The 26,855-nt window shown below is 42.3% G+C and overlaps 1 protein-coding gene across 1 annotated transcript; it reads right to left on the reverse strand.

Moving 5' to 3' along the window:
• Positions 1-1,992: 1,992 nt before the first annotated feature.
• On the reverse strand, positions 1,993-25,481 carry AZI2 (5-azacytidine induced 2). Its single transcript, XM_054160932.1, has 8 exons — positions 25,295-25,481; positions 19,086-19,315; positions 16,579-16,704; positions 16,156-16,255; positions 14,136-14,284; positions 10,704-10,765; positions 6,660-6,775; positions 1,993-3,431 (listed from the first exon to the last, which is right to left on the reverse strand). The coding sequence occupies exons 2-8, from the start codon at positions 19,308-19,310 to the stop codon at positions 3,046-3,048; spliced, it is 1,164 nt and encodes a 387-aa protein (XP_054016907.1). The 5' UTR covers positions 19,311-19,315; positions 25,295-25,481; the 3' UTR covers positions 1,993-3,045.
• Positions 25,482-26,855: the final 1,374 nt, after the last annotated feature.

A 26,855-nucleotide genomic window follows, 5' to 3' on the forward strand; every position in this document is an offset into this window, starting at 1 on the left:
GCTATCAGAAGGTCAACACAACTCTCTAAATATGTATTTCTTAGCTTGCCATATGCTCACTTACTTAAATGTACAAAACAACCACCTCCTCCTGCTCCAAAAGCTGTGTTCCAGTTGTGGTAAATAGAATTTGTGCTTGTTGAAGTTAAAACTGTAAATTGTCAGACCCATGGTTCACATAAAGTTTTGAAATGCTCAGCTGGCATTCAAGTTAATTTTTGGGGTGTCATTTAACAGTTACTTGGGGACTTTGGTCCTTGCTCTGTAACAAATGCACTTGTGCACACAACCCCCCAGAACCTCTTTACTACAGCCACTTCTGCATATAATCTGCTGTCACTGTGATGGAAAGACTTCACTACTGAGAATGGAAGAAGCACTGTAAGCCTCTAGTGGCACTGCTTTAAACGACTTTTCCATCTGAGTCAAAATTTGATTGTGTGCTTCAGACCAACAGATGCTTCACAAGCCAGCTAGCTCCCAAGTGACTTCAAATCTGGGGCCTTCATTTTCAGAATGTTACAGCTTGGCCACAGCAATGAGTGTTTGGGTTGGAGATGCTGCCTACAGCGTGCTCATTGTCATCCTGCCTGCCCCTCTCTGCTACCAGCAGTACTTCTGAAGCCCCTCTCACAAACATTGCTGCTCCCTTTGGCTGTGTGGGAAGCAACACAGAAGGTAAACCAAGAGTCAAAGGCCAAGCCTGGAAATTCTTAGGCACTGCTCAGAGAAGCTTAATTTTAAGTTTCCTTGTCACATGGGAGAGGATGGGCTGACCAGGAACCTTTTGACAGAAGTAATCAAAGCACAGGAACATAGAACTAAGTCCTTCAGGTTTCAATGTCCAAGAGAATACTTTCCCCAGGGCACACAGAAGCTGTCTACAGGCAGTGGTCCTTTTTTCCTGACAGGAGGGTGAACCTCAAAGTTAACTGTTAGTCTTTGAAATGGCATTTTGTTACAAAATTGGTCACAAAATGAAGTGTGGGTGAGGTGGAGAGTTAATATATAAATTACTTATTAATTCAAGCCCCACACAATTAAGAAACTAAAACTGAGTAAAAAGAAAATTTGTGCCAAATACAGAAAGGAGATTTGTCAGTGAAAGCAATTTCAAACAAAAATAGATTTATTTAAAATCTTACACAGCACAAATCAAAGTGTTAATCAAGTTGGCAGCTGCTGGGTAATACATTACTTAAAACTTCCTTCCCTAATGCTGGGGTGGGGAACCCCAGAAAGCTACATTGGAACTAGACACCACCTATCTTACACAGCCACGAGAGGAAGGTTTTCTGCTGCTTTGTTATTAACACAGGTAGTTGGTTCTATCAGCTAAAGCCTAGTGACGTGGATTTGTTTTATGCGTATTGGGTTTTGTTCTATTACTTTCCAAGAGACTGGACTCCCCTGAGTCAGCTGTGTTCATTGGTCAAAATAAATTCCAGCTTCTGACACCATTTCCATTAATCACAGACAAGCCAGTATCCGTGAGCCAGATAATAGAAAGATAAAACCAATATCTGGTGAGTAGGAAACATTATTTATGTATGCTGCTCACTAATACAGTAGGAGCTATCTGGAAGGCATTTTTTCAACTTTGCTAAACTGAAAGAAGAGCAGAAGATGGGCACTGTATGAAGCACTCCACAGGGAGGGAAGTGTCTGGAACAACATGGATCTTGTAGCACCTTGGTAACATTTCTACAGCCCGTCATTACTACAGCTATGCTACAGTCAGATTATTTGCTACTAAACAGCTGTGAAATTAATTCTTATTACACTGCTATTAAACCTGGACCTGTGAAGTTGAATACTCCACCTGCACATCTGTAAATAACACAGTATTGTGTCTTCCTGCCCATTACAAGGTAGATATCATGGATCTGAAATGTAAAACATTTCTTCAATGCATTGAGCAGTCAAGACATTTCACTTCACCCTGTTGTATTAAGGAGATACAAAGCAGATCAGTTTAAAACCAACCAACCAAACACCAAAAATAACAAAAAAGGGGCATAACTGGTCTAAATTATTTGGCCTTAAAAGGAAAAGTAGTACTACTCAGACACCCATGAAGTAGGCAGTTGCAGTAACTCTAGTGCTCAGTGGCATGGTATAGATACCACAAAAGTGCTACCCAAGTACGTCAACACTGCTACACTACCTAGTCAGATTAAATTAAGGCTTTGTTTCTTTAGTAAAAGAAAAGTTAGTAGCCTCCACCACACAAATAAATAGCAAGGTTCTGGTGCTGTGCAAATGAGGCAAGGTAAGAATAACTGCACTGTGACCAGGGAGATTCTGTAGTAGCCACACTGTGCGCAGAACTGTTTGCTGCGGCATGAACTGAGGGTATCGAGCTGAACATCCAGGGTTCATGGTGGTCAGCAGCATTACCTAGGATCGTTTTGTCATTCACAATGAGGCCCAAAATGGCACATCTAAACAGGAGAGCCTAGCAGTGATTCTTCTCTTGCCACTGCCTAATATATAAGTCAAGATTTTGGCAAAATAATCTCACTTTTCTTTGTTAAAAAGGACATAAAATCCATTTCTAAACCAGTAGGAAACAGAAAGTTACTGGAAAGGAGGAAAGGAGAGGGAATCCATTTCTTCATTTGATGCCTTCTGAAAAAAAACCCAAAAAATAAATAAAATCCTGCTGTCAAAAATAACTTTAGAGCTGGTCCAAATTCTTGATAACATACAAATAGCAAACAAATACAGAACTGGATCATTTTGTTTTATTCCAAGAACTCACTTTTCAGTGTTCCCTTGCAAATGGAGGTCATTTGCAGTACAAGACTATCTAGGCCACAAGCCAGATTTCTTTACAGTGACATTACACCAGCACTACTTTAACTTCGAGGAACTTGCTCATGGATTTACAGCAGAGGAAGACTAGACTTTCTGTTTCAGAACTGGAATTAAAAATAAAGAAAGCACATTTCAGGAAATTTGTTTTCTATCTGCCAAAGTTCAAGCGTTAAGGTGCCTATTCAGTACCACTCTAGAAGTGCCTCGGTCCACTCTAAACATGGTTTAACTCTTGTGTAGACAGTTTTGATTACACTGATCCAGGTAATCTGCTGGACAGTTTAACAAAGTTTTGTTTCTCATCTCCCAGAACACATTCTCATTAGGCTTTGGAGGACTTGGGAATACCCAGGAATTATCTTCCAGCGAGCTCTTTCCATACGAATGGTGTTCCTGAAACACTCTGCCATCAAGTGGAATGGGTTTCTCATCTGTCCATGGTTGTAGAGTCACCCTTTCAGATGGGAATTTTGCATCTCTTGACAGAGGGGGAGACACAGGATTGCAGGGCACTTTGTCATTTTGTGAGAGGTTTTTATACGCCACCCCAGATGTCAAATTCAACTGTGAAATGTTCAAGTCAACACATTGTACTGGTGCAGTAGAGGCAGCTGAAGAAAGATGAGAGAAACATTAAAATTACACAATGTAGGCCATTTTTCATATACTCTACATGTGCTGCAGTAGAACAGGGATGTTAAACCCAGTGTTTCCAAGCTACAACTTTCCAGATCGTGTTTTACTCCAGTAACTCCTTGAAAATTACAAACTAAATGTTCTAATGACCTCAAACTGATTCTGGCAGATGAACCAGAGATCCTGAAATCACAATGTCTAAACTACACCCACCATAAAGGAAACCACCCCCAGATCCCAATCCACTTGCAAATAAACTGATGAATGTTTTTGATAAGACAGAATGAATGCTGAAATTGAAAAGACTTTCATGCACTTTGAGAAATCAACCAGGATTCAGAACACTGCTTACACAGATCAGGCTTCTTTAACAAGTTGTGTGCTCAGGCTGCCAAGAACCTTGCAGTTCTCACTGTCCATGAAGCAGTAAGAAGCAAACACACGGTGGTCACAGGTACCCTGTGCTTCACTATTGGTCTGAATTCACTAAGTGACAGACTGCAGTGTTCAGCCATTTGAAATCCCAGGGGAGTTTTAAACCACACTAGGAAGGGGAGGATTTTGGAAGAACATCTACCTGAAAGGAAAAGGCTGCAACTTCAGTGCAGGTCTGAACAGATGGCCAAACACAACCAGGTCATTCTTTTGTAGTGGTGATTTACAGATGTTTAGTGGGACTAGAGGGATTATTCCTGCAGCTAAGGAAACACACATCTTACAGGTAGCTTTCTAGAATAGCTATGAATCTTGAGTATGAACTGTGATTTGCAACTTCACTTCTTTATCACTATAAATTAGAAGGGTGAACTCAATCTGTAAATGTCAGGCAAAAGCACTTTCCAATAGCACAGGTAGTATATCTGAATGATATGCTGCGGCACTGGATTTCAATTCTCTGCTGACAGCTGTAAAAAGCAATTCAAGGTCTACAGACCTTTCAAAGTTCAAGAATAGAATCCACTGAAAACAGATGGAAAATGTGAAGAAAAAAAGCAAGTAGATACATGTTTGTTGAAAATGCCTCCATAGATCAATGGCAGGTAAGCAGAATCCACACATGAACTGATGCTGTTAATGTCACACACAGAGCAATGCATACAACGTGTTTGCAGATTTCACACACCTATTAGGGTGGCAACGAGCTGGCATGTGGTAAATAGCTAGTACTATGGGTATAGGAAGTGGATGTTTTCAGTGAACTCTGCCTGTATTTTGCATAAGCCACGGTTTTTTCTATGAATACAACCACAGATGCATCTGCATTGCATTCATAACTGGCTGATGAACAAGGTCAAAACAAAACCCAAACAAAAAAACAGTTTTAATTTTTGCTTATGGTCTACTCTTGCATACTTCTGAAAATTTACTGAAAAAAGCCCACAGAGCTGTCTTAGTTTAGGTTGTAGAGCAGACAGAAGGGTATTTTACCTCTCCTTAAAGGAGTAAAATAAAAACGCTCCACACAGAATTGGAAATGTTGATGGAAATACTATTTACAAATACTTACACAAATGCAGAACACCCAAATTCACATTTCAGCTTACAACAACCTCATTAAGCCAAAAACCTTCCAACAAACCAGGTTTCAATGCCACCACCCCCTCCCCCATTCCTCCCTACCCCCATAAGCTAAGCCTAATGGCACCGCTACCAAACCAGCTTTGCCAAGGCCAAGCCAGGCCACAAACCTCCCCCACACCACAAGAGATAAGAGATCCAAGCTGGGAAGGGAGAGAGAGGCAGAAAAGGGACAAATTGACTCTGCAACGCATTTATATAGCAGATGCAGGGCTTATGGGATAAAGTAGCAAATGACTACAATTTCCTGGGCCTATCCAGCCCCTTGGAGGACTTTTCAACTCTACAGTTAAGATATCCAGGCTTAAACCCGCAAGAGCAAAAGGCAAAATCAAGTTTTCCAATCAATCAGTGATGCCTGTGGATGTACAACTGTATCAGCGACTGCAGAAAGGCAGACTGTTCAAGTAGAAGGGCAGAATCAGTACTTGTGCAGTGGCAAATTAATATGGAAACACAGACACTAAAGGATCACATCAACCCATGCCAGGCTTCAGAATCAAAAGCTTATTCAGTTCTTGGTTTCTTTGTAATTTGGCAAATGTCTCTTAGAACTGTAGGAACACAGACTCACCTGGTAACAATATGGTCAAGTCTACAAAATGTGTTGATAGTTCATCAGCCAAGAACCAGAGTGATCATTAATCACTGCTGGCCACAGACAGGTTGACCTGGTTCCAGGTTGACCTGGAAGTGAATCCTCCCATTACCTCACTGAGCCTATCAAAGCTGTTTAGGAACAAAGTGTCTTGAATTTGTAAGGGATGGGGACATGAGAGACTGTCACCAATAGAATGTTAATCGAGTTCCAGTCCTTCACCTGCATCTTCTGTATACCAAACACAGGAAATACCACAACTGAAGTGAGCAGAAAACAAAGGAAATAAACACTGTGATAAAAAGACTGATGGTCTGGCCCCACCAGAGACAGAATGATCTCTCCTAAAGTATTTGGCTTCATACATACATATGAAATAGAAGAACCAGTTGATGAGATGCTCATAGAAATTACACATACTTTATGTGTGATTTTCCCCTTAATTATTTGCAGTGCAGCAGCAGCGATAAGGTGGTTCTGCGGCCTTAGTATTTGACATTCAGAAAATGTCAACTTGCAGAGCATTTTTCTAGGAAAGACAACTTTTCTGAAGACCAACATAAAGAACTATGTAAGAGCATTTCAGACTATTAAAGTCTGATTTTGAAAGGTGGCCAATTTAATACTTTGCATATTCTGTACTGGGAAAGGCGGCCTGCACTTGCAAAAAGATTTTTTTCCCCCCCTAATACGAAGCAGCTGTGCTAAAAGGTCAAATACGAGTAAACTTAACACCTCAGCCTTGTGCACATAAGCAACACTTGACTGAGAAAAAAGCCACAAGGGGAACAGAATACAGTACTGAAGAAAAAACACATCAGCAACACCTTTATGTGTGAAGTTGACCAGTATGAGACAGAAGCAAAAGCAGAAAATAGGTAGGCTGGAACCATAATAGTCTAGCTTATCAACTTCAACTGATGAGATTCTGATAAGATATGATAGCTAGTTTCTCTCTAAAACGGTACAGCTTGAATCAATGGCTTGTGTTTGTTTGCAAGGTCTGATACTGCAAACACTGACTTGCCTTTCTTGGTTGCTGTTGGGTTCAGTTTCAGTTTTCGCAGAACCTCAGCTTGCAGGTCAGCCACCAGACGCAAATTTGCCATCTCTCTCTTCAGTTCCCAATACGCTTGTTGCACACTTTCAAAACAAAAGGTTGGGAAAGTTAAATATCCAATTACTACTTCTAAAGCCTCTTAACATGCCTAACAAATACTGTTGAAGAACTGGTTTTGCCTGACATACTAATAGAGTAGAATAGAATAGAATTAACCAGGTTGGAAAAGACCTTAGAGATCATTGAGTCCAACCTGTCATCCAACACCAGCTAATCAACTAAACCATGGCTCCAAGTGCCACGTCCAATCCTTTTTGAACACCTCCAGAGATGGTGACTCCACCACCACATTCCAATAGTCAACTACTCTTTCTGTGAAGAATTTTCTCCTCACCTCGAGCCTAAACTTCCCCTGGCGCATTTGGAGACTGTGTCCTCTTGTTCTGGGGCTGGTTGCCCAGGAGAAAAGATAAATCCCCAGCTGTCTACAACCTCCTTTCAGGTATTTGTACTACACTGCAAACACAGTGGAGCATTAACTTTGAATGACTTCTGATAAATGACCACACATCACATATTATGATCATAGTAATGTTAGTTGCTCATAGTTTTAAATGTTCAATCAAAATTGGTATTTGGGTCTCTACACCATTCATTTTTCTACAGTGACTTCAGACTAGATACCAGAGATTCATACTGAGCACCCACACAGGCCAAAATAAAATATTAACCATGCTGTTTCATATTCAAGTAATCTGATTTATGTTAATACACTGCAGAAGGAAATAGAATAGAATAGAATAGAAGAGAATAGAATAGAACAAAACAGAACGGAACAGAATAGAATAGAATAGAGTAGAATAGAATAGAATAGACCAGACCAGGTTGGAAGAAACCTTCAAGATCATCGAGTCCAACCTATCATCCAACACCACCTAATCAACTAAACCATGCAACCAAGCACCCTATCAAGTCTCGTCCTGAACACCTCCAGTGATGGCGACTACCACCTCCTCGGGCAGCCCATTCCAATGGGCAATCACTCTCTCTATGTAAAACTTCCTCTTAACCTCCAGCCTAAACCTTCCCTGGTGCAGCCTGAGACTGGACACTTGAACGTGTCCAGAGAAGGGCAACAAAGCTGGTGAGGGGTTTGGAGCACAAGCTCTATGAGGACAGGCTGAGGGAGCTGGGCTTACTTAGCCTGCAGAAGAGGAGGCTCAGGGGAGACTTTATTGCTGTCTACAACTACCTGAAGGGAGGTTGTAGCCAGGTGGGGATTGGTCTCTTCTCCCAGGCAACCAGCACCAGAACAAGAGGACACAGTCTCAAGCTGCACCAGGGGAAGTTCAGACTTGAGGTGAGGAGAAAGTTCTTCACAGAGAGAGTTGTTAGCCGTTGGAATGTGCTGCCCAGGGAGCTGGTGGAGTCACCATCCCTGGAGGTGCTTAAGAAGGGATTGGACATGGCACTTGAAGCCATGGCTTAGTTAGTCATGAGGTGCTGGGTGACAGGTTGGACTTGATGACCTCTGAGGTCTTTTCCAACCTTATTGGTTCTATGATTCTATCAAACAGGTTAAAAAACTGACCCAATTCATTCTCAGACAGCACATGAGAAACATATTTAACACTGAAGTTCCAAGTTATTAGCTACTAAGGGTGGGGAAAACATTAAATCAGAACAGTCAGCACCACCATATATAACATAGCCTTCAAAGACATAAAGAGGCAGTTACATCAACTTAAACATGAAATTAATGATTTAATGATTTTTAAATGCTTAACATTCTACCAAAATGCATTTATTGAGGACAGGTATCATGGATGAGAGTTTTGGGAATATTTGTTTCTTCCTCACTATGTTCACCTAACAGAGGTTTATTTGAAAACTGCAAACTCTTGCCACGATGACTACAAAACTATTAAGTGCAGATGTACAGCTTTCTAGTCCTCTATAATAGCAATGTAGGATCACTCCTGCATGAAGATGATCAGATGTGAATGTATGCAAAAGCACAGAAATATTTCCCCAGAATATAAAAATCCAGATTAAAACAGCTCTGCCGAAGAACAGAGAAAGCTGTCAGCTTAACAGGGACCAGCAATAATGATGGATAGAAAGTTCACGTTTTCAGAACTGGTACCTCAAGCGGTCGAGCTGCACCTGTGGGCCTCTTTTTAATCCCAAATCCATTTGGCTCTTTGGACTGTTCAGAGATGACAATTTATAAATTAAGTTGATGTGGCAACCAGACTTTATTGGTGTGTTTCGGTCTCAAAACTTACAAACTTTGTTTATATCACAACCGAACATTCCGATCTTTAAATATATTTATATAGAGAAGTGGTAAAAATACGAAGAGCTTGGTGTTTGCCACCTACCAGAAGGAAAGTGCTTAGATAAATTTTGTAGCATGCATTTAGCACATTTGAAAGCATCTTGCAAAGGGATGCAGGTACCAGAATTCCACTTAAATCTCATGTAATATTTTAACTGTTTTTTGTCAATATGAAACAGAAATCCCAAATTGCAACGCCTCATTTTCAAGGAATTGGCAACTGAAAACTAAGGATTCCATGTGCTTGGAAGTTTATCCTACTCTGCCTTCTAACATGTAATATAAACCTTGAATATGATAAGCCTCTCCAAATCTACAGCTAAATAGATTTGCAAACCAAGAATCTGCAGTAAGTTTGCAGGCTGCTGACAAACGTGAAATAATTCCCTTCCAAAAACTTAAGTGACTGTAAATGCCTCTGTTTGCCATGAAGAGCAGGACTGCTTGCTGCAGCTGATGTTTCACATAGATGTGTTTTTCCACATATTTTTGGACAGGCTTACACATCCCATGTTCATTCTTTATGTCATATTGCAATGAACACAATACTGTACATAAGCTAATTCAAATGGCTGCCACCTGAACGTCACGTTGTGGAATAAATCTGCTCCGGAAGGGCAAAGAGAGAACCTCTTTACCTTAAGATAACACCTTTTTTGCTCCAGCAGAACCACAAGAGAAAGTGTTAGCCAGATAGCTATCTACTCAAGGTGAAAGGTGAGTGTCATTTGTGTATAGTGTGCATAATACTACCATCATTACACCAGAGAACATACTGAAAGAAATATCTGTGCTGTTCTCTTTCAGTGACTGATTTCCTATCTCTACCACGGCCAGAAATCAACCAGGTATTATGCTAAACAATCTGTCATTATGAAGGACCACTCTTCCCTCTTGTGGAAAATCATGTAAGTACACAAACAGGCACAACTAGGTCTAAGACAAGCAGTCAGTATTTCCTTGCTGCAAGACAGAACATTTGGGGCATTCGTGAATTGTTCTTTCGGATAATAAATTAAAGGAGATATATAAATACACACACACACAGTGTTACAGCACACATACTCAAAATAGGTTAACAAAGGAGTTTAGATCCTTAGATTTAGTACAATTATTATCTGAATGGCTGCAACATGAGAACAAATACTACCTGATATGATAGGATTCTTTTGGAAAACTGCATTTTCTTTTTGAATACCAGAACTCCTCATAAGTAAAACAAACACCTTCTTCAACAAACACTTCTAGTAGAAGTGTTATTGCACTGCACTAAGTAAGAATGTATGGTCCAATACTAAGCTAGAGATTTGAAGCCATCACCTATGCAAATACGTATGCAGAATGAAGATACCAAACAGCTGGGATAAGAAACTTGGAAAATTATCTACCACCTCATCAAGTCAACTAAGTGTTAAGAAATTGATTTTTAAATACAAGTTAACTTTCATATTCTGCACAACAATTTGAAGATACAAATGTTTTCTTATCATCATCATCCTAGACTACCAAAATTACAATTAAAAAAGTTGTTCTAATCATCTTGCTGAATCAGTATACCTAGAAATGAGATCATTTCAAATAACAGATTTGAACAGGCTGCACGAATATTTACTTGTTCAGGTAACTGTACCCCAGGAAACTAAAACGTGAAGCCCACTTGATTTTCATACCTCTGGATGTCTTGCCTTTGAAGGTCATCTCCATTGGATGGATTTTCATTTTGAGCTTGGTCCTGCATAAGAGAGTGAGGGCAAGATAAAGAAGGAATGAACATAGGATTTCAGATCTGTTTGAAAATAGTGCAGTCAAACTACAAGTTTGCTAATACTAAAATTCAGAAGTAGCCTTCATCTGTGGTGGCTGCAGTGGTTTTCAAAAAGGACATAAACATTTCTACTAAGAATTTCCACTTAAAAATGCTTACATTGCCTACTTATGTGAAAGCACTGCTTCAGCCACCACCACACTCAAAGTGTTGGAGTTTGTGATTCTTTGAAAAGCAAAAGTGAGAAAGGCTCCTGACTTCTGTTTAAAAAGGTCTTCCCTTGTTCTTTCCCTGCCCCAGTCTATAAAGACCTATTTCACCCAAGATTTACTTCCATAAGTCACTTTTATGATAGAACATAGTTTATCCCTTAAGCCTGCAAGACTGCTTTCAATTGTGCATACAACACATTCACTGGAGTTAAGAGGTCTGCTTAACGTATCAGACATTGGGCTTGCTTTGTTTGACATGTTTCTACAAGACTGAGTCCCCATTCTTATCCCTTCTCTTCATGTTCCCCTCCTATTACTATTCCCCCCTCTAGACAAAGCTGTTATGAATTTAATACCTGATCCTGTGACTTCATGATGGCCATCACTGGAGGTGTTTAGCAAGAGACTTGATGGGGTGCTTAGTGCCATGGTTTAGTTGATTAGATAGTGTTGGATGATAGGTTGGACTCGATAATCTCAAAGGTCTCTTCCAACCTGGTCTATTCTATTCCATTCCATTCTATTCCATTCCATTCTATTCATGTCAAGCTACTTGCAATATAACGTATGAACTGTATCAACTGTAATGCAAAACCCAAAGAATATCTAAAAATAGAAAGTATACTTGCCTAAGGGAGGAGACATCTAAAAAAAGCTAACTAATGCATAACAAAAAAGTCAGCTGGATTTAAAACAATGCTGACTTGTCATTACCCACTCATCACAATTCCTTCTTTTTCACCTGACAGTTTTTCCTTCTCCTGATGACTTTTCCACTGCCACTAAATACTAAAAAAAACCAAACAACAAAAACACCCCCCCAAAGACAGCTGTGCTGCATTGCCCCACATTGGAAAACTTGTACCTTTTAATGCCCTGTATTAAGTGGCCATCAAGGTCAAGAAATGTTTTTTAAAAGAGGCAAATAAGAAAAAAAACCTGTTCTTGTATTTTTTCTTTGCAACAAAAGCTGCTGGCATAAGCATTATTTAAACACTGTCATGTCTAGTCTTCCTTGCAACTGCTATTTTAGTTTGTTCTTTCTAGCAGCATTCACTCTCCCAATACAATCTGCAGTCTTCAATTACTGACGTAGCTCTTCCTCTATTCTACAGAGCTTCAGTATGCCTTCAGAATTTACAAGTTATTGAAAATACCTTAAACAATTCCAGATACAATTGAAAACAACTGTAAGACACATCACATGTGCCTTCCAGGTAACATGCTTTATCACCACCTAGTGGAAAAAGCACAGACTCAACCTGAGACAAGACAACTGATGCACTTAAGTCTGTGTAAACTACCAGTGTGACAGCGGCAGAGGTGTAGAGACACACTCAGTGCTCAGACCTCAACGCCCCAACTCTATGTGCTCTGAAGCCTGAAGTACAGTCCTGCCCTGCTGCCTAACTCTAGCCTGGTCCCTGAAAGCCCAGGAGGGGCTGAGTCTTACCTACCCTGCATTATCAGCTCACTAATATTGTGGGTATGCTACCTTGTGACTCAAGATTATGTAATCATAATTATTAATGACCATAAAGAATCTAAAATAATCTGGTGCATAAAAAAAAAGAATTAAAAAAGTCATATTTGAATCTTTTAAATGTGTAACTTTTCAACTTCAATGTGATTGCAGAGTCCTGGAGACTGCCACTTTTATAAAGCAAAGCAATAAGCAGGAGACTTTTGTTTTTAAAAAAGCATTTTATTACTGTTAAGATACCTTAATTTATCTTTTGATATCCTAAGCACATCTACATTACACAATGAAGCCTTCACAACAGACCCTAGCCTCAGAAAGAACAGGTAAGGGCACTAAAACATTCTGAAAAGCTCCACTTTCCTGACAGGATTCATGCGACTCCCCTCCTGTGCTAGAGATTCTTCAAAGCTCAAAGTATCTTTTAATATAAGCATTCTATTGTTGTAAAAGAAAACAAACAAACCAGGTCTTGTAAAACTTATCAAAATGTTCAGCCCATGACACAGAGCAGCAGGGAAAACTTCAATCTGATCAGGTACTTAAAAGAAAATGTAAAGCTTAGAATAGAATAGAATAGAATAGAATAGAATAGAATAGAATAGAATAGAATAGAATAGAATAGAATAGACCAGACCAGACCGGAAAAGACCGGAAAAGACCGGAAAAGACCTTCGAGATCATCAAGTCCAACCTATCATCCAACACCATCTAATCAACTAAACCATGGCACCAAGTGCCTCATCCAGGCTCTTCCTAAACACCTCCAGTGATGGTGACTCCACCACCTCCTTGGGCAGCACATTCTAATACCCAATCACTCTTTCTATGAAGAACATGTTCCTCACATCCAGACTAAACCTCCCCTGGTGCAGCTTGAGACTGTGTCCCCTTGTTCTGTCACAGGTTGCCTGGCAACCTGGCATCAACCTCCCTTCAGGTAGTTGTAGACAGCAATAAGGTCTCCTCTGAGCCTCCTTTTCTCCAGACTAAGCAACCCCAGCTCACTCAGTCTCTCCTCATAAGGCTGTGCTCCAAACCCCTCCCCAGCTTTGTTGCCCTTCTCTGGACACATTCCAGCAAGTCAACATCTTTCCTAAAGTGAGGAGCCCAGAACTGGACACAGGACTCAAGGTGTGGCCTAACCAATGCTGAGTACAGGGGCAGAATGATTTTGCTGCTCCTGCTGGCCACATTATTCCTAATACAGGCCAGGAGGCCATTGGCCTTCTTGGCCACTTGGGCACACTGCTGGCTGATGTTCAGTCTACTGTCAACCAGTACCCCCAAGTCCCTTTCTGCCTGGCCACTCTCCAGCCACTCTGACCCCAGCCTGTAGCACTGCATGGGGTTGTTGTGGCCAATGTGTAGAACGTGGCAGTTGGATGTGTTGAAGTGCCAGGTTCTACACATTTCTGTTGTTTCTTGGGCAACAGCTGGGAAAGCTCACCTGTGTTAAGTGTACTGTTTCAAGAAGGAAACTAGTCTAAGAGAATGTTTAAGATTAATTTTTGTAGGATGTTATTCTTTCACTTGCTTATATTCTTTCCATTTCTTTGTGTAATCCTTTATTTGCTTGGCCAAGGGATTTAAAGTAGTGCTGTAACACAGATAAATACAAAAATTCCTTAAAAATAAAAGGTACCTTCTGCTTGGATTTTTGCAACTCCTTTTTGAGACTGCTGCACTCTTCCTTGAGCTTTTCAAGACTCTGCTCCAGACTATGCACTTTCAGGTCACTGTTCAGCTTTTCTATTTCCCAGCTGGACTGAGTACAACTCAGATTTTTCATCACTGTAAAAAAAATTCAAAGACAATTCAATTTCAGCCTCAGTTCAAGAAACGTAACTCAGTATATATGGTTTCCTTTTAACCACCTCATGTTCTACCAAAAAAAATAAAGAATGAAAAATTCTGTACATTCTGCTGCCTATGACAACAGAGAAACACTAAAACCAGTCAAGTTGCTGACAGAGTAGTCTCTATTTCACAGAATCACCACAGAATGTTAGGGGTTGGAAAGGACCTCAATAGATCACCTAGGCCAAACCATCCTGCCAGAACAGAATCACCTAGAGTAGGTGTCTGGATGTATATCACCTTGTAATGGTGATTACATCAGAATAGAATAGAATAGAATAGAATAGAATAGAATAGAATAGAATAGATGAGTTTGGAAGAGACCTTCAAGATCATCGAGTCCAACCTATCATCCAATACCACCCAACCAACTAGACCATGCAACCCAGCACCCTATCAAGTCTCCTGAAAACCTCCAGTGATGGTGACTCCACCACCTCCCCTGGCAAAAGGAACCTCAGGAACTGAGGTGTGTCTCAACAATGATAAGATCATCTCTGCTCACTGAGAGCACAGCTGCTGTGGGGCGGGGGTGGAAGACCCCCTGGAATATGCAACCTAACATGATCCTAGCATCAAATTAGTAGCAAGAGGCTACTTATCTACTGCAAGAAAAGGAAAAATATGACAGAAAGACAACCCCCAAGACTTCAATTGCATGATACACTCTTTCCCAGATACAACAATTGAAATGAGTTTAAGCTACACTGATTCTTAAGTGGGCTTGGAGTGCCTTGTTTGAGTAAAATTGATTACTAAATATGGCTTGAAATCACCACATTTATAAAACCTTATAAACTGTACTTTTTACCTCTGTAAACCATGATATCCTCAACAATGACACTATTACTAGATGACATTTTCTTATCTCTCCTTGGAACAACACCTTAATAAGGATTTTTTTTTTTAACTCCATCATGTTTTATTTTACATACCTATCATCTACCCAGCATTCTTTACAGTGTGTTGTTCTTCTAGGTTTAAAGGTTTGTGCACTTGATGTAGTGCATTAGAAGCTTGAGGTCGTCTTGGACAGTGATCCAATTCAAGCATCCTTCAAAAGACTGCATTCATAGGGAATCTGAAGCCCAGTCCATATCTAACTTTACTTAGATGACATTTTCTTATCTTTACTTGGAACAATGCATTAATAAAGATTTTTTTTCCCTTCCATCATGGTTTATTTTACACAGCTATCATCTACCCACCACTCTTTACAATGGCAGTAATAGCTGCTGGATTTGGACTTTTGGAATTGCCAGGCTACTGTTTGTTTCTCTTTCCACCAGCTGCATTCTACCTTTCCTCACACGTGAGCCCTTTTAAAACAGCTGCTGTCAAACGCAGCTATACCTCTACAACATACTCTTGTACCTGTCACATCCCAAAAGTGACACAAAGCAGTACAGCAGAACAGCTGCAGGTATGAGAGAGAGCGGTAGCCACTGGATAGTGTTTGATAGTGTGCCCCCACACTTTGAGGAAAGGGTGGTGGGGTCTGGAAGTGTGCATGGCTGGCCTATAAACTGTCAGGTTGTGCACATTTCTCACATTATTAAATAACCTACAGTGGAAGAACATGGCAGCCTCAGATCTTTACCATGGAGCACCTTGCCTATTATTAAGAAAACATGCCTGTTACCATTTACAAGAATGAACACAAATGTAAGCTCAAGGTACCTCACTGCAGTATTCTCCTGTTTTACAGACCACTACATACAGTTAAGCCTCTTCATCCCCTGAGATCATAATATAACCACTACGACTAGTCAACATACTTTAAGATGAAGTAATCAAATGGATACCTTGTTGAGTTTCCACTTCAGTTCTTAGTTGTAACAGCTCTACTTCTTTAGACTGCAACTGTTCATTCAAGGTTTTCAAGGATTCTGCACTTTCTTTCATCTGTTTTCAGGGGAGAAAAAGCCATATGTGAAGCTTTTTTCCCTACCATTCCTGGCAATTCAACTGGGTTTTTTTTGTTGTCTTTTTAAAAACCAACAAAACTAAACAAGAAAACTATTGCTTTGGGTTTGGGTTTTTTAGCATTAGCCTAGCCCAGTAATAACACTGAGATACTTAAAATTTGTTATTCTTACATAAAATATCATAATGTACTGCAAAACACCACAGAACATCAGCAAATAAGATCCATTCTACAACAAGCATTTACTAACTATGCAGTCCTTTTATAACATGCATTCAAGTCATGGCTTCAAGAGGCATACCACTTTATCCAGCCTGCTTTTCAGATGATCTCGGTCTATGCAGGCATCTCGATAGGCCTGGTAGGCTTTGTTTACTTGCTCACGTCCAACTGAACTGCATTCCTCTTCCAGCCGGGAGCCAAGCAGCTAAAAGTGTAATAGGTATGAGAAATAAGAAGTTTTGGCATGTTATATTACAGAATCACAGAATTATTTTGGTTGGAAGAGACCTTTAAGATCATCCAGTCCAACCAGCAACCCAGCACCACCATGACCACTAAACCATGTCCCTAAGTGCCATGGCGACGCCTTTCTTGAACACGTCCAGGCATGGGGACTCCACCACCTCCCTGGGCAGCCTCTGCCAATCCCTGACAACTCTTGCAGCAAGGAAATTTTTCCTAATCTCCAACCTAACCCTGCCCTGGAACAATTTCAGTTCATTTCCTCTTGTCCTATCACCTGACAGGGAGAAGTGACCAACCCCCACCTCACTGCAACCTCCTTTCAGGGAGCTGCAGAGAGCAATGAGGTCTCCCCTTCAGCTTCCTCTTCTCCAAGCTAAACAACCCCAGTTCCCTCAGCTGCTCCTCACTAGCCCTGTTCTCTAGACCCTTCTTGAGCTTTGTTGCCATTCCCTTCTGATGCAGCAAGAGGATCCATTACATAGAGTTCATAACAGGCCAGAGCAAATAGCTTCTCTAACCCCATCATCTCCCATCTATCAACAGAACAGGCAAGAAACCATTCCTGCATCTCATTCAGACCCATCTGGGGACAGCCTGGAGGGACAAAAATACTTGCAAAATGGTTTCAGAAATGACACAAGCTCCAAGGCAACCAGAACCATTCAGGCCCCCACCAAAAGCAGAGGGGCAAATAAGGTACAGATTTCCCCAAGGGCCAGGCTGTGGTCCCCAGCTCCAGTCTGCAACATTAAACAGCTTTGTTTGTTTGTTTAGTAAATAACTACATTGATACAGACCAAAACTTTTTACAGAAGTGCAACAAAGGCTATCTACAAAGTCTGCAATCTTTAACCACACTTAATGCTTGCTAGTTTACTGCTATGAGTATTTAAAAAGCTATCTACAACTCAGGATTACTCACAACCCCTTCATCATAGCGCTTCCAGGCTCTGATGATGTACTTGTTTTGGAAAACAAGTTTTAAGCCCTATGAAGGCACAACATTGAGAAAATTTAGAGGAAAATTATCACCTTTTTTTTTTTAATGCTTCATTATTTAATCAAAGATTTGTTTTTCCAGTTTATGTGACACAAGCCAAAACAGAGTTATTTTACAAACTACTGCTACCACTACCTTCCAGGTCATCACTCCTTTGCTGTCTGCCAGAGCAAGAGACAAGCAAGGAGGAATAAGCACTACCAGCTAGATTGCCAGAAAACTCAAAAGCAGTAAGTCCCCATGTATTTATTATCATACAGGTATACTATCCATTAACAAAGACTCTTAAGGCAGTCTAGGCCTTCTCAATGCCCCTTCAAAGTAATTATGCTGAGGCAGGCCAAACCGAAAGACAAAACAGGCAGCCAAGGTCAAGTACTGTTTACTGTGACTTTGAGTAACCATGTAAAAGGTGTTACACTTGGCATACTTCACAGAATCTTGAGTCTAGAGCTCTACTCCTATCCCCCCCATACTTTATATAAAGGAAGTGCTGGAAAGTTTTGCCTTTTGACAGAAAGCCAGTCCTGTCAAACTAGTCACCAAGAATTCCTGAGTAAGTGTTTCAGAATTGTACCAAACATGACTGAAGCTCTTCCTTCCAATACCCCAAGGTAATACCTACTTTTTAAGAGTTAGTAGCACTTACTTTTAACTGTCTTAGCTCTAATTCTAGATGGTGCCATGGTTTAGTTGATTAGATAGTGTTGGGTGATAGGTTGGACTCAATGATCTCAAAGGTCTTTTCCAACCTGGTTAATTCTATTCTATTCTATCTTTCCAACTTGTATTAGTAAGAAAGCAATCAAAGGTAAGACCTTTTGCAGTACAAAGACACTCACTACTGAACAATGGATCTACACTTAAGAGCATTCTTTATCTGAGGAGAAAAGCAAGTACCAAGGTCATTTTTTAGCTTCACTAGGCTCAGGTGGAGACAGGGATCCTGGATTCCAACAATTTATAGATTTGGCACCTGACTACTCAACAATACTAAGTCAGATGTGCACAATTTAATAAACACCATGAAGAGGCAGATGAAATACAGTAACGATCCCATGCAACTACATGCCTTCCTAAATCAAAGCTTAGGGTCTTTGCAGGCCTCTCCTGCATTGCATCACATAAATGCCCAGTAAGAATAAAAAGGTCCTGCCATAAGGTAACTAAACTACCAGAGGAACAAACTGTTTCACTTAAATTAATCCATTGACCAAAACTTTTAAACTTGGAAATTATTTTAAGTGCACATTTTAAATACTTCATCACCTGCTCTGCTCTCCAGCCAAAGTGCAAAAAAGTAGTGCTACCAGAACCTGGTAAATCAACTCTTTTCTTACCTTCTCTTCTAGAATTCTTATTCTTTTTTTTAAGAGGGAGTTCTCCTTCTCTGTCTCCTTTAATCGTTTCTTGATGTCTTCATACGCAGTGACAAGCGCAAAGTGCGAGGCAACAGACTCATCTCCACTGTAGGATGACACAGGAATCTCCCCATCTCTCTTATGACCATTGTCTGCTTTTTCATGGTTCAAAATACAGATGTCATCCTCTACCACCTCCTCCATGACAGCTGTTGAAAAGACAGATGTGAGGGGAAATTTTCACAAAGACAAATTCATCAAGAGTCTCAATTCTGCAAACCTTCCATAATAATACTGCAGAGTGTCGCTAAGTATGACAAGACTGAACAATTAGGAAATACCTTAATCCTGCAGAAAATCCTGAAGTCTTTTCCACTGGTTAGAAAAGAAGCATCTTTCACTGTTACTTGGTAAAAATATTTGGAGTATGCATCAGATCTATTAATACCCAAATTAATTTTTAGTAAAGTTTAGCACCATCCTAGAATTTGGCTGGTACTGAATATTTGAACTCCAAAGAAATACTGCTTCAGAGGTTTTGCAAGCCTGCACTGAGCACTAAAAGATATTTTTAGCTGCAAGAAATCTACTAACTACTGTGGTTCCTGAGCACAAATGCCATTGAGCACAATGGCCTAAGGTACACTTACACTAGTCCTTAAAGAGGGTGCATGAGTAGCTATGGTGAGAATGAAGACATACTCAGTGCCATGATGTGCCTTAACTTGTATGGAGAAAACTGACAATAGCCTCATGGTAAGAAATATATTACCCTAAAGTACCAAGAAAACCCACTTGAATCACAAATGCAAAGTAACTATTGAGGTTTTGTTACAATACACATCATGTAGGCACAGTAAAGCATTCAGTAAGAAAACATCACTTTTCAAACTCTGCATACTTCATTGAACTCCAGTGTTAGGGCAAAGCCCCAGCAGCATTTTCCTTAATGCCATCAGTTATCAGAAACAAGTTCAGAGAATCACAGAATCACCAAGGTTGGAAGAGACCTCAAAGATCATCAAGTCCAACCTGTCACCACAGACCTCATGCCTAAACCACGGCACCAAGTGCCACATCCAATCCTCTCTTGAACACCTTCAGGGATGGTGACTCCACCTCCCTGGGCAGCCCAGTCCAATGGCCAACGACACTCAGTTCACAACAGTTTGATTAAAAAAAGCCCCAAAACCTCATTCAGTCAAAAAACCTCCAATCCAATCAACCAAACCCAAACCACAGCTCATTCTTATTTAATTATGAAGATCACGAGAAATGCTATACAGTACCTGGTAATGTTTCTCCCCCAGCTTTAAACAAACTGCTGACACTACTGTCAAAAGCAGAGTTTTATTTTTCCCCTTTTAGAAATCCTTAGGATGCTGATGATAAGCTAAACAACAGAAATACTGGAATGAAAGAAAGGAGCATAATGAAGACAGCTTGTACTGCAGGAAAAACAGTTCCAAAGAAAACTGACTTAGCAGAATTTCTCAGGAAAGGCAGCATCAGCAGGGAGAAACCCACCACAGTCACTGCCTCGGCTGGGTATTTGCTATTTAAATTCAAACGAGACTTCTGTTTGTTTACAGTGCTAAGAGGTAAAGGGATCGACTGCCCTGGAGCTTATCTATGTGCTCAAATTTCTCTTTGCTATGCTAGCAATGGAAAAGCCATGAGGGCTGCAGCACCATGAAGAGCTGAAGTACAGCTATAGCTGAACAATGTCTCAGTTTGCTGCAAGCCAGTCAGACTAGAATAGAATAGAATTAACCAGGTTGGAAGAGACCTTTGAGATCATTGAGTCCAACTTATCATCCAACACCATGTAATCAACTAGGCCATGGTATCAAGTGCCTCAGCCAGGCTCTTCCTAAACACCTCCAGTGATGGTGACTCCACCACCTCCCTGGGCAGCCCATTCCAATGGCAAATCACTCTTTCTATGAAGAACTTCTTCCTAACATCCAGCCTAAACCTCCCCTGGTGCAGCTTGAGACTGCATCCTCTTGTTCTGGTACTGGCCACCCAGGAAAAGAGACCAACCCCCACCTAGCTACAGCCTCCCTTCAGATAGTTGTAGACAGCAATAAGGTCTCCTCTGAGCCTTCTCTTCTCCAGGCTAAGAAACCCCAGCTCCCTCAGCCTCTCCTCACAGGGCTGTGCTCCAAACCCCTCCCCAGCTTTGTTGCCCTTCTCTGGACACATTCCAGCAACTCAACATCTTTCCTAAACTGGGGGGCCCAGAACTGGACACAGGACTCAAGGTGTGGCCTAACCAGTGGTGAGTACAGGGGCAGAATGAACTCCCTGCTCCTGCTGGCCACACTATTCCTGATACAGCAATACATGTTCTACATAGATACATCACTTTTTACAGACACTTCATTTTTAGAGAAAAAATACAATCTGCATAGATGCATCTCAGCAGCTCCTATCTTTGGCCACTGCTTATCCTTACATATGGACAAAGTCCACACCCTCAAAACACTTTATAATAGAGTTCATGTGTACAAAAGGCACATCCTGCAGCCTCAGCCTTGGTGCTCTTTCAGAAACACGTCAGCCCATCTGCTGAATCAGACCTCCAAACTGCTTTCACTTTGCTGCTTCCAGGAAAGAGGAAGTCACCATCTCGAAGTGCACCAAGCAGCAAAACATCCTTAGGCACAAGAGTCAATTTTTTCAATCTCAAGTTGTTTTACAATAAATACTCTACTCTCACAAGAACTAGAAAAGTACTAAAAAGCCCATTTTATGACAGTAGTGCTTGCTACATTTTACTTGCTCTGAATAGTGTCACTAGTATTTTTATTGCTCATTTACAAACCCAATGCATCCTCAAAACGGTGTATTTAATTTGCCTTTCTGTGCAGGCTGTCCCAACAGCCACTTTCCCTGACAACTACCAGAAAAGTCAGGGGAAAACCCCCTCAAAAAGTTGAAGTCAGCTAAATACTGTCCTCTCTGAATCATATAACCTGTTATACCATAACTATTCAATTTGGAAACTAATTAGAAGTAATACTGCCAAAGAAACACAAGTAAGAGCAACAAAGCTCCTCGCTGTTAAACCTTCCTAGCACCAAACAGAAGTGTATTAAGAGGTTACTGAAAGCCCCACATATTATCATGCTAACACTGAGTATTATTTGAGATTTAACACATCTAAATGCTGGGTTCTACACATTGGCCACAACAACCCCATGCAGTGCTACAGGCTTGGGTCAAGGTGGCTGGAGAGCAGCCAGGCAGAAAGGGAAGTGGGGGTACAGGTTTATAGTAGGCTGAACATGGGCCAGATGTGTGCCCAGGTGGCCAAGAAGGCCAAAGGCCTCCTGACCTGTATCAGGAACAGTATGGCCAGCAGGAGCAGGGAAGTCATTCTGCCCCTGTACTCACCACTGATTAGGCCACACCTTGAGTCCTGTGTCCAGTTCTGGGCCCCTCAGTTTAGGAAAGATGTTGACTTGCTGGAACGTGTCCAGAGAAGGGCAACAAAGCTGGGGAGGGGTTTGGAGCACAAGCCCTGTGAGGAGAGGCTGAGGGAGCTGGGGTTGCTTAGCCTGGAGAAGAGGAGGCTCAGGGGTGACCTTATTGCTGTCTACAACTACCTGAAGGGAGGCTGTAGCCAGGTGGGGGCTGGTCTCTTTTCCCAGGCAACCAGCACCAGAACAAGAGGACACAGTCTCAAGCTGTGTCAGGGGAGGCTTTGGCTGAATGTTAGGAAGAAGTTCTTAATAGAAAGAGTGATTGGGTATTGGAAAGGGATGCCCAGGGAGGTGGTGAAGTCACCATCACTGGAGGTGTTTAGGAAGAGCGGCCAGGCAGAAAGGGACCTGGGGATACTGTTTGACAGCTGGCTGAACATGAGCCAGCAGTGTGCCGAGGTGGCCAAGGAGGCCAATGGCATCCTGGCCTGCATCAGAAATAGTGTGGCCAGCAGGAGCAGGGAGGTCATTGTGCCCCTGTGCTCAACGAGGCAACGAGGCTGGTGAGAGGCCTCGAGCACAAGCCCTAGGAGGAGAGGCTGAGGGAGCTGGGGTTGTTTAGCCTGGAGAAGAGGAGGCTCAGGGGAGACCTTATTGCTGTCTACAACTACCTGAAGGGAGGTTGTAGCCAGGTGGGGGTTGGTCTCTTCTCCCAGGCAACCAGCACCAGAACAAGGGGACACAGTCTCAAGCTGCACTAGGGGAAGTTTAGACTCAAGGTGAGGAGAAAGTTCTTCACAGAAAGAGTGATTTGCCATTGGAATGGGCTGCCCAGGGAGGTGGTGGAGTCACCATCCCTGGAGGTGTTCAAGAGGGGACTGGATGTGGCACTTGGTGCCATGGTTTAGTAGTCATGAGGTGTTGGGTGACAGGTTGGACTTGATGATCTCTGAGGTCTCTTCCAACCTTGTTGATTCTATGATTCTATGATTTATGCTATTTAATTTTCATGATAAAACATAACCTGGCTAGTATTCTGGCAATGGTCACTTTATATTTGTCTATACTGTAAACAGTAGCATACAAGGATTGAAAAATAGTAGGCAGTATTGGAAAAAGATGTGGGGGTTTTGAAGAGAAGGTGGATAAAATCCTCATAGAATCTGATTTAGATTTCACTCAGCCAGTGTTTTCTGGCTTCATTCAGCATTGTTAGCTCAAAAAATTGTGCTTAGAATTTGGGGTAATAGTCTCCTACTTAAGTTATGGTGCAAACATCTGACATATACTTCTGTGACAAGTTCCTTTACAAAAGACCAATTATTCAATGGACAGAATGTAGTTGTAATCTAGATTTTGGGTTCTACAAAAAAATAAATAATCCAGGAAAAGTGTGCTAACAGGCATCTGGTATTATTAGCAGTAGTAGCATCTGATCACACACCAATATCTAGAAAATTAAGTGCATCCCAGAGCCCATAACTTCAGACAAGTTTTCTTTTCAGAAAACTTTGTTTCATTAGAGAATGCTGACATTTGGAACCCAGAGCAGACTTGGCTATTATGACAATAATCCTCCCTTCACTGTGCTTTTTCCTGAGCTGGCTTCCAGTATGCTGATTCTACTGCATGCATAGAGTGTAAGACAAGAAGGAAATTAAGGGATTCCTCAGGAAATGCAAAAGCTCCTAAAGCCAGTCACTAGATTACAGCCCAATCCACTCTCACTTTTAAGTTGCTGGGGGACAACTTTATTTAAGAAGATCAGAGTAATTGCCTTAGCAGGTGAAACACTAGGATTTAAACCTGTCAAAAGTCTTACATGCTAGTGATGCTCTCTCAAGCTTTATCTGCACTCCTTTCTTCCAAAGCAACACGGCCTGCACCACCTGTACTCCAGTCTCCTCCAGTATTTCATCATGGCTTTCTTTTCACATCTTGTGCCAAGAATAGAATAGAATAGAATAGAATAGGAGTAAACCAGGTTGGAAAAGACCTTCAAGATCATCAAGTCCAACCTATCACCCAACACCATCTAATCAACTAAACCATGGCACCAAGCACCCCATCCAGTCTCTTCTTTAACACCTCCAGTGACGGTGACTCCACCACTTCCCTGGGCAGCACATTCCAATGGCCAATCACTCCTTCTGTGAAGAGCTTCTTCCTAACATCCAGTCTAAACCTCCCCTGGCACAGCTTGAGACTGTTGTTCTGGTGCTGGTTGCCTGGGAGAAGAGACCAACTCCTACTGACTTTATTTCTTTTGCTAGAGTCCCCTAACACACAAATCGCTGACCTAAGAACTCACCCAGTCTTTTGGCTTAAACGCAGCTTTTCACCTATTTTCATTGCCTACCTGAGACTCCCTCCCAACTCATCAGCAGTCCATTTAAACTGTGCTTAGCAGTGCCTTTAAACTATGCTCACCGTTCCGGAACGGGGATGTCCCTCTTCACCCTTTAACATTTCATCTATAAAGCAAAAGTGGGTAGCGACATGATGCAGGACTCTACCAACCGGTTCCTTCTAAAAGCCTCTATTTTAAGAAGCGAAAGTAAGGGATCGCCCCGAATCGCCTCTGCCCCCAGGGGAAACTGCTCCTGTTGCACCGGGCAATAAGGCACGAAGCTTCCCAGCCTCCCCTAGGGCACGTAACGAGCGCAGGCCGCGGGGCCGGGGCCACCCACCGGCGACATGCCGCCGGTAGCCCCGCCGACTCCCGGCGTCCGCCCGGGGCCCCTCGCCAAGACCAACCTCTCCGGGCCTTGCTCGAGCCTGGCGGGTCAGCAACGGGCGATCACCCCAGCGGAGAGGCAGCGCCGGCCGTCGCGGTCTCCGTTCGGCTCCTCTCGGGTTCCCATGGCCGGCCGCGGTATCCCTCGGCCTCCGCCACCACGGCAAACTCCCCGGGCGCCGGCGCCTCCCCCTCGCCTCTCGAGGAAGTCAACAGACGCCTCACGTGACGCGGGCCTCGATCCCTCCGGTCCTTCTCCCCCTCCAACGGGCGCCCGCCGATCCCGGAAGGAGAGAGACGTCTTCGCCGCCTCACCGGGGGCGGGACAGCGGACCACAAGCCCCGGCAGCCACCGCGGGTTGCGGGCTGGCTCCGCCCGGCGGGGTGCTGCTGCTGTCACCGCCCCGAGCGGCCTCCGCCCGTTAGCCACTCCTCCGACTCCTGTTTTTTTTACCCCCTCTTCCTCCTGCTGAGCCGAGAGGTTTCCGGCTCGGGGAACAAAGTAGCGACCGTCAGCAGGAGGCGTGAGCGGGTGGGTGTAGTGCTCAGGATCAGCGGTTCAGCCTCTTAAGGGGAACCTCTGGGCTAGGGTACGGATTCTAAACGCTTTCTTTTCAGCTGCACCTTGCAGTGCAGGGTATCGTCGATAGAAACCAGGGGTATAGAAAGAAAACCGGTTTTCCCCTTTCAGAGGTGCACGGAATTTCCCACCCCACTGCAAAGCAGGACTGCAATTAAACAATAAAGATCAGTGGGTTTTGCTGAGAAGCAGCCCCTGGTCAGCGCACACATAGGGTGGGAAAGGCCATTTACATTCTTTGAACTATTCACAGTTGTAAGGAACATTGGTCTGTCGCTAGAGGTAATGTTCATAATGGAGATGGAGGAGTCCTGTAAAACTTTTTTCGAATAAATAAAGAATCCATGGGACAAAAATGCTTGTGGGCTCTCTGATTGCTGGAAGGCTCAGCTTCCCTTTTATCCTAAATTGTTGGATGTGAATTTTCTTTTCCCCATTGGCTTAGGTACTCGGAATTTACAGTCTTCCCAATCCACTGCATGTGCTTCCTTTATATGTACACACATGCACACGGCATCATACACTGTATGTTCATTTAAATTAGGTTCTTCACTTACCTGGGTGGAGAAGTCAATATCCAGTTGCCTATTAAGCCTGAGCTCTGTCCTAGAAGTTCAGGCTGTGCTCAGTTTCAGCTATCTCTGGAGGACACCCTGCTGATTTACAGCAAGACCCTTGGTGAGGCACCAGGAGAGGCTCTTTGCGATTTACATACAACAGAGAGAAGGCTGGACTGTTGAGATTCCAAGTCTGGTCCTTTTTTGTTATCTCAAATCCCTCTAGCCACCTCTTCATTTGTAAAGATAGCATCTACCTCAGTCCTGTCACAGCTTCTTGAGAATTTTACACCTCTGCACAGCTGAAGGGCTAGTGAGCTGCAGGCTAACATGTTCTGCATTCATGCTCCTTTTATTTATTCGCCTTTTCTCAGGAAGCATTGGTAAGCACAAAGGGGTGAAAGGCAGTAGATAGTCTATTGCTGCATATGGGGTGAGAAGATA

The sequence above is a fragment of the Dryobates pubescens genome, chromosome 4 (genome assembly GCF_014839835.1).
Source record: "Dryobates pubescens isolate bDryPub1 chromosome 4, bDryPub1.pri, whole genome shotgun sequence".
NCBI classification, from domain to species: domain Eukaryota; kingdom Metazoa; phylum Chordata; class Aves; order Piciformes; family Picidae; genus Dryobates; species Dryobates pubescens.

Excerpts from the sequence above, each read along its gene's own strand:
- AZI2 (XM_054160932.1), bottom strand. The coding sequence starts at position 19,310 with ATGGAGGAGGTGGTAGAGGATGACATCTGTATTTTGAACCATGAAAAA. Across the intron at positions 16,705-19,085 it reads TAAGAATTCTAGAAGAGAAG|CTGCTTGGCTCCCGGCTGGA; the intron begins GTAAGAAAAGAG and ends TTACACTTTTAG. Across the intron at positions 14,285-16,155 it reads TGAAGTGGAAACTCAACAAG|TGATGAAAAATCTGAGTTGT; the intron begins GTATCCATTTGA and ends TTTTTTTTACAG.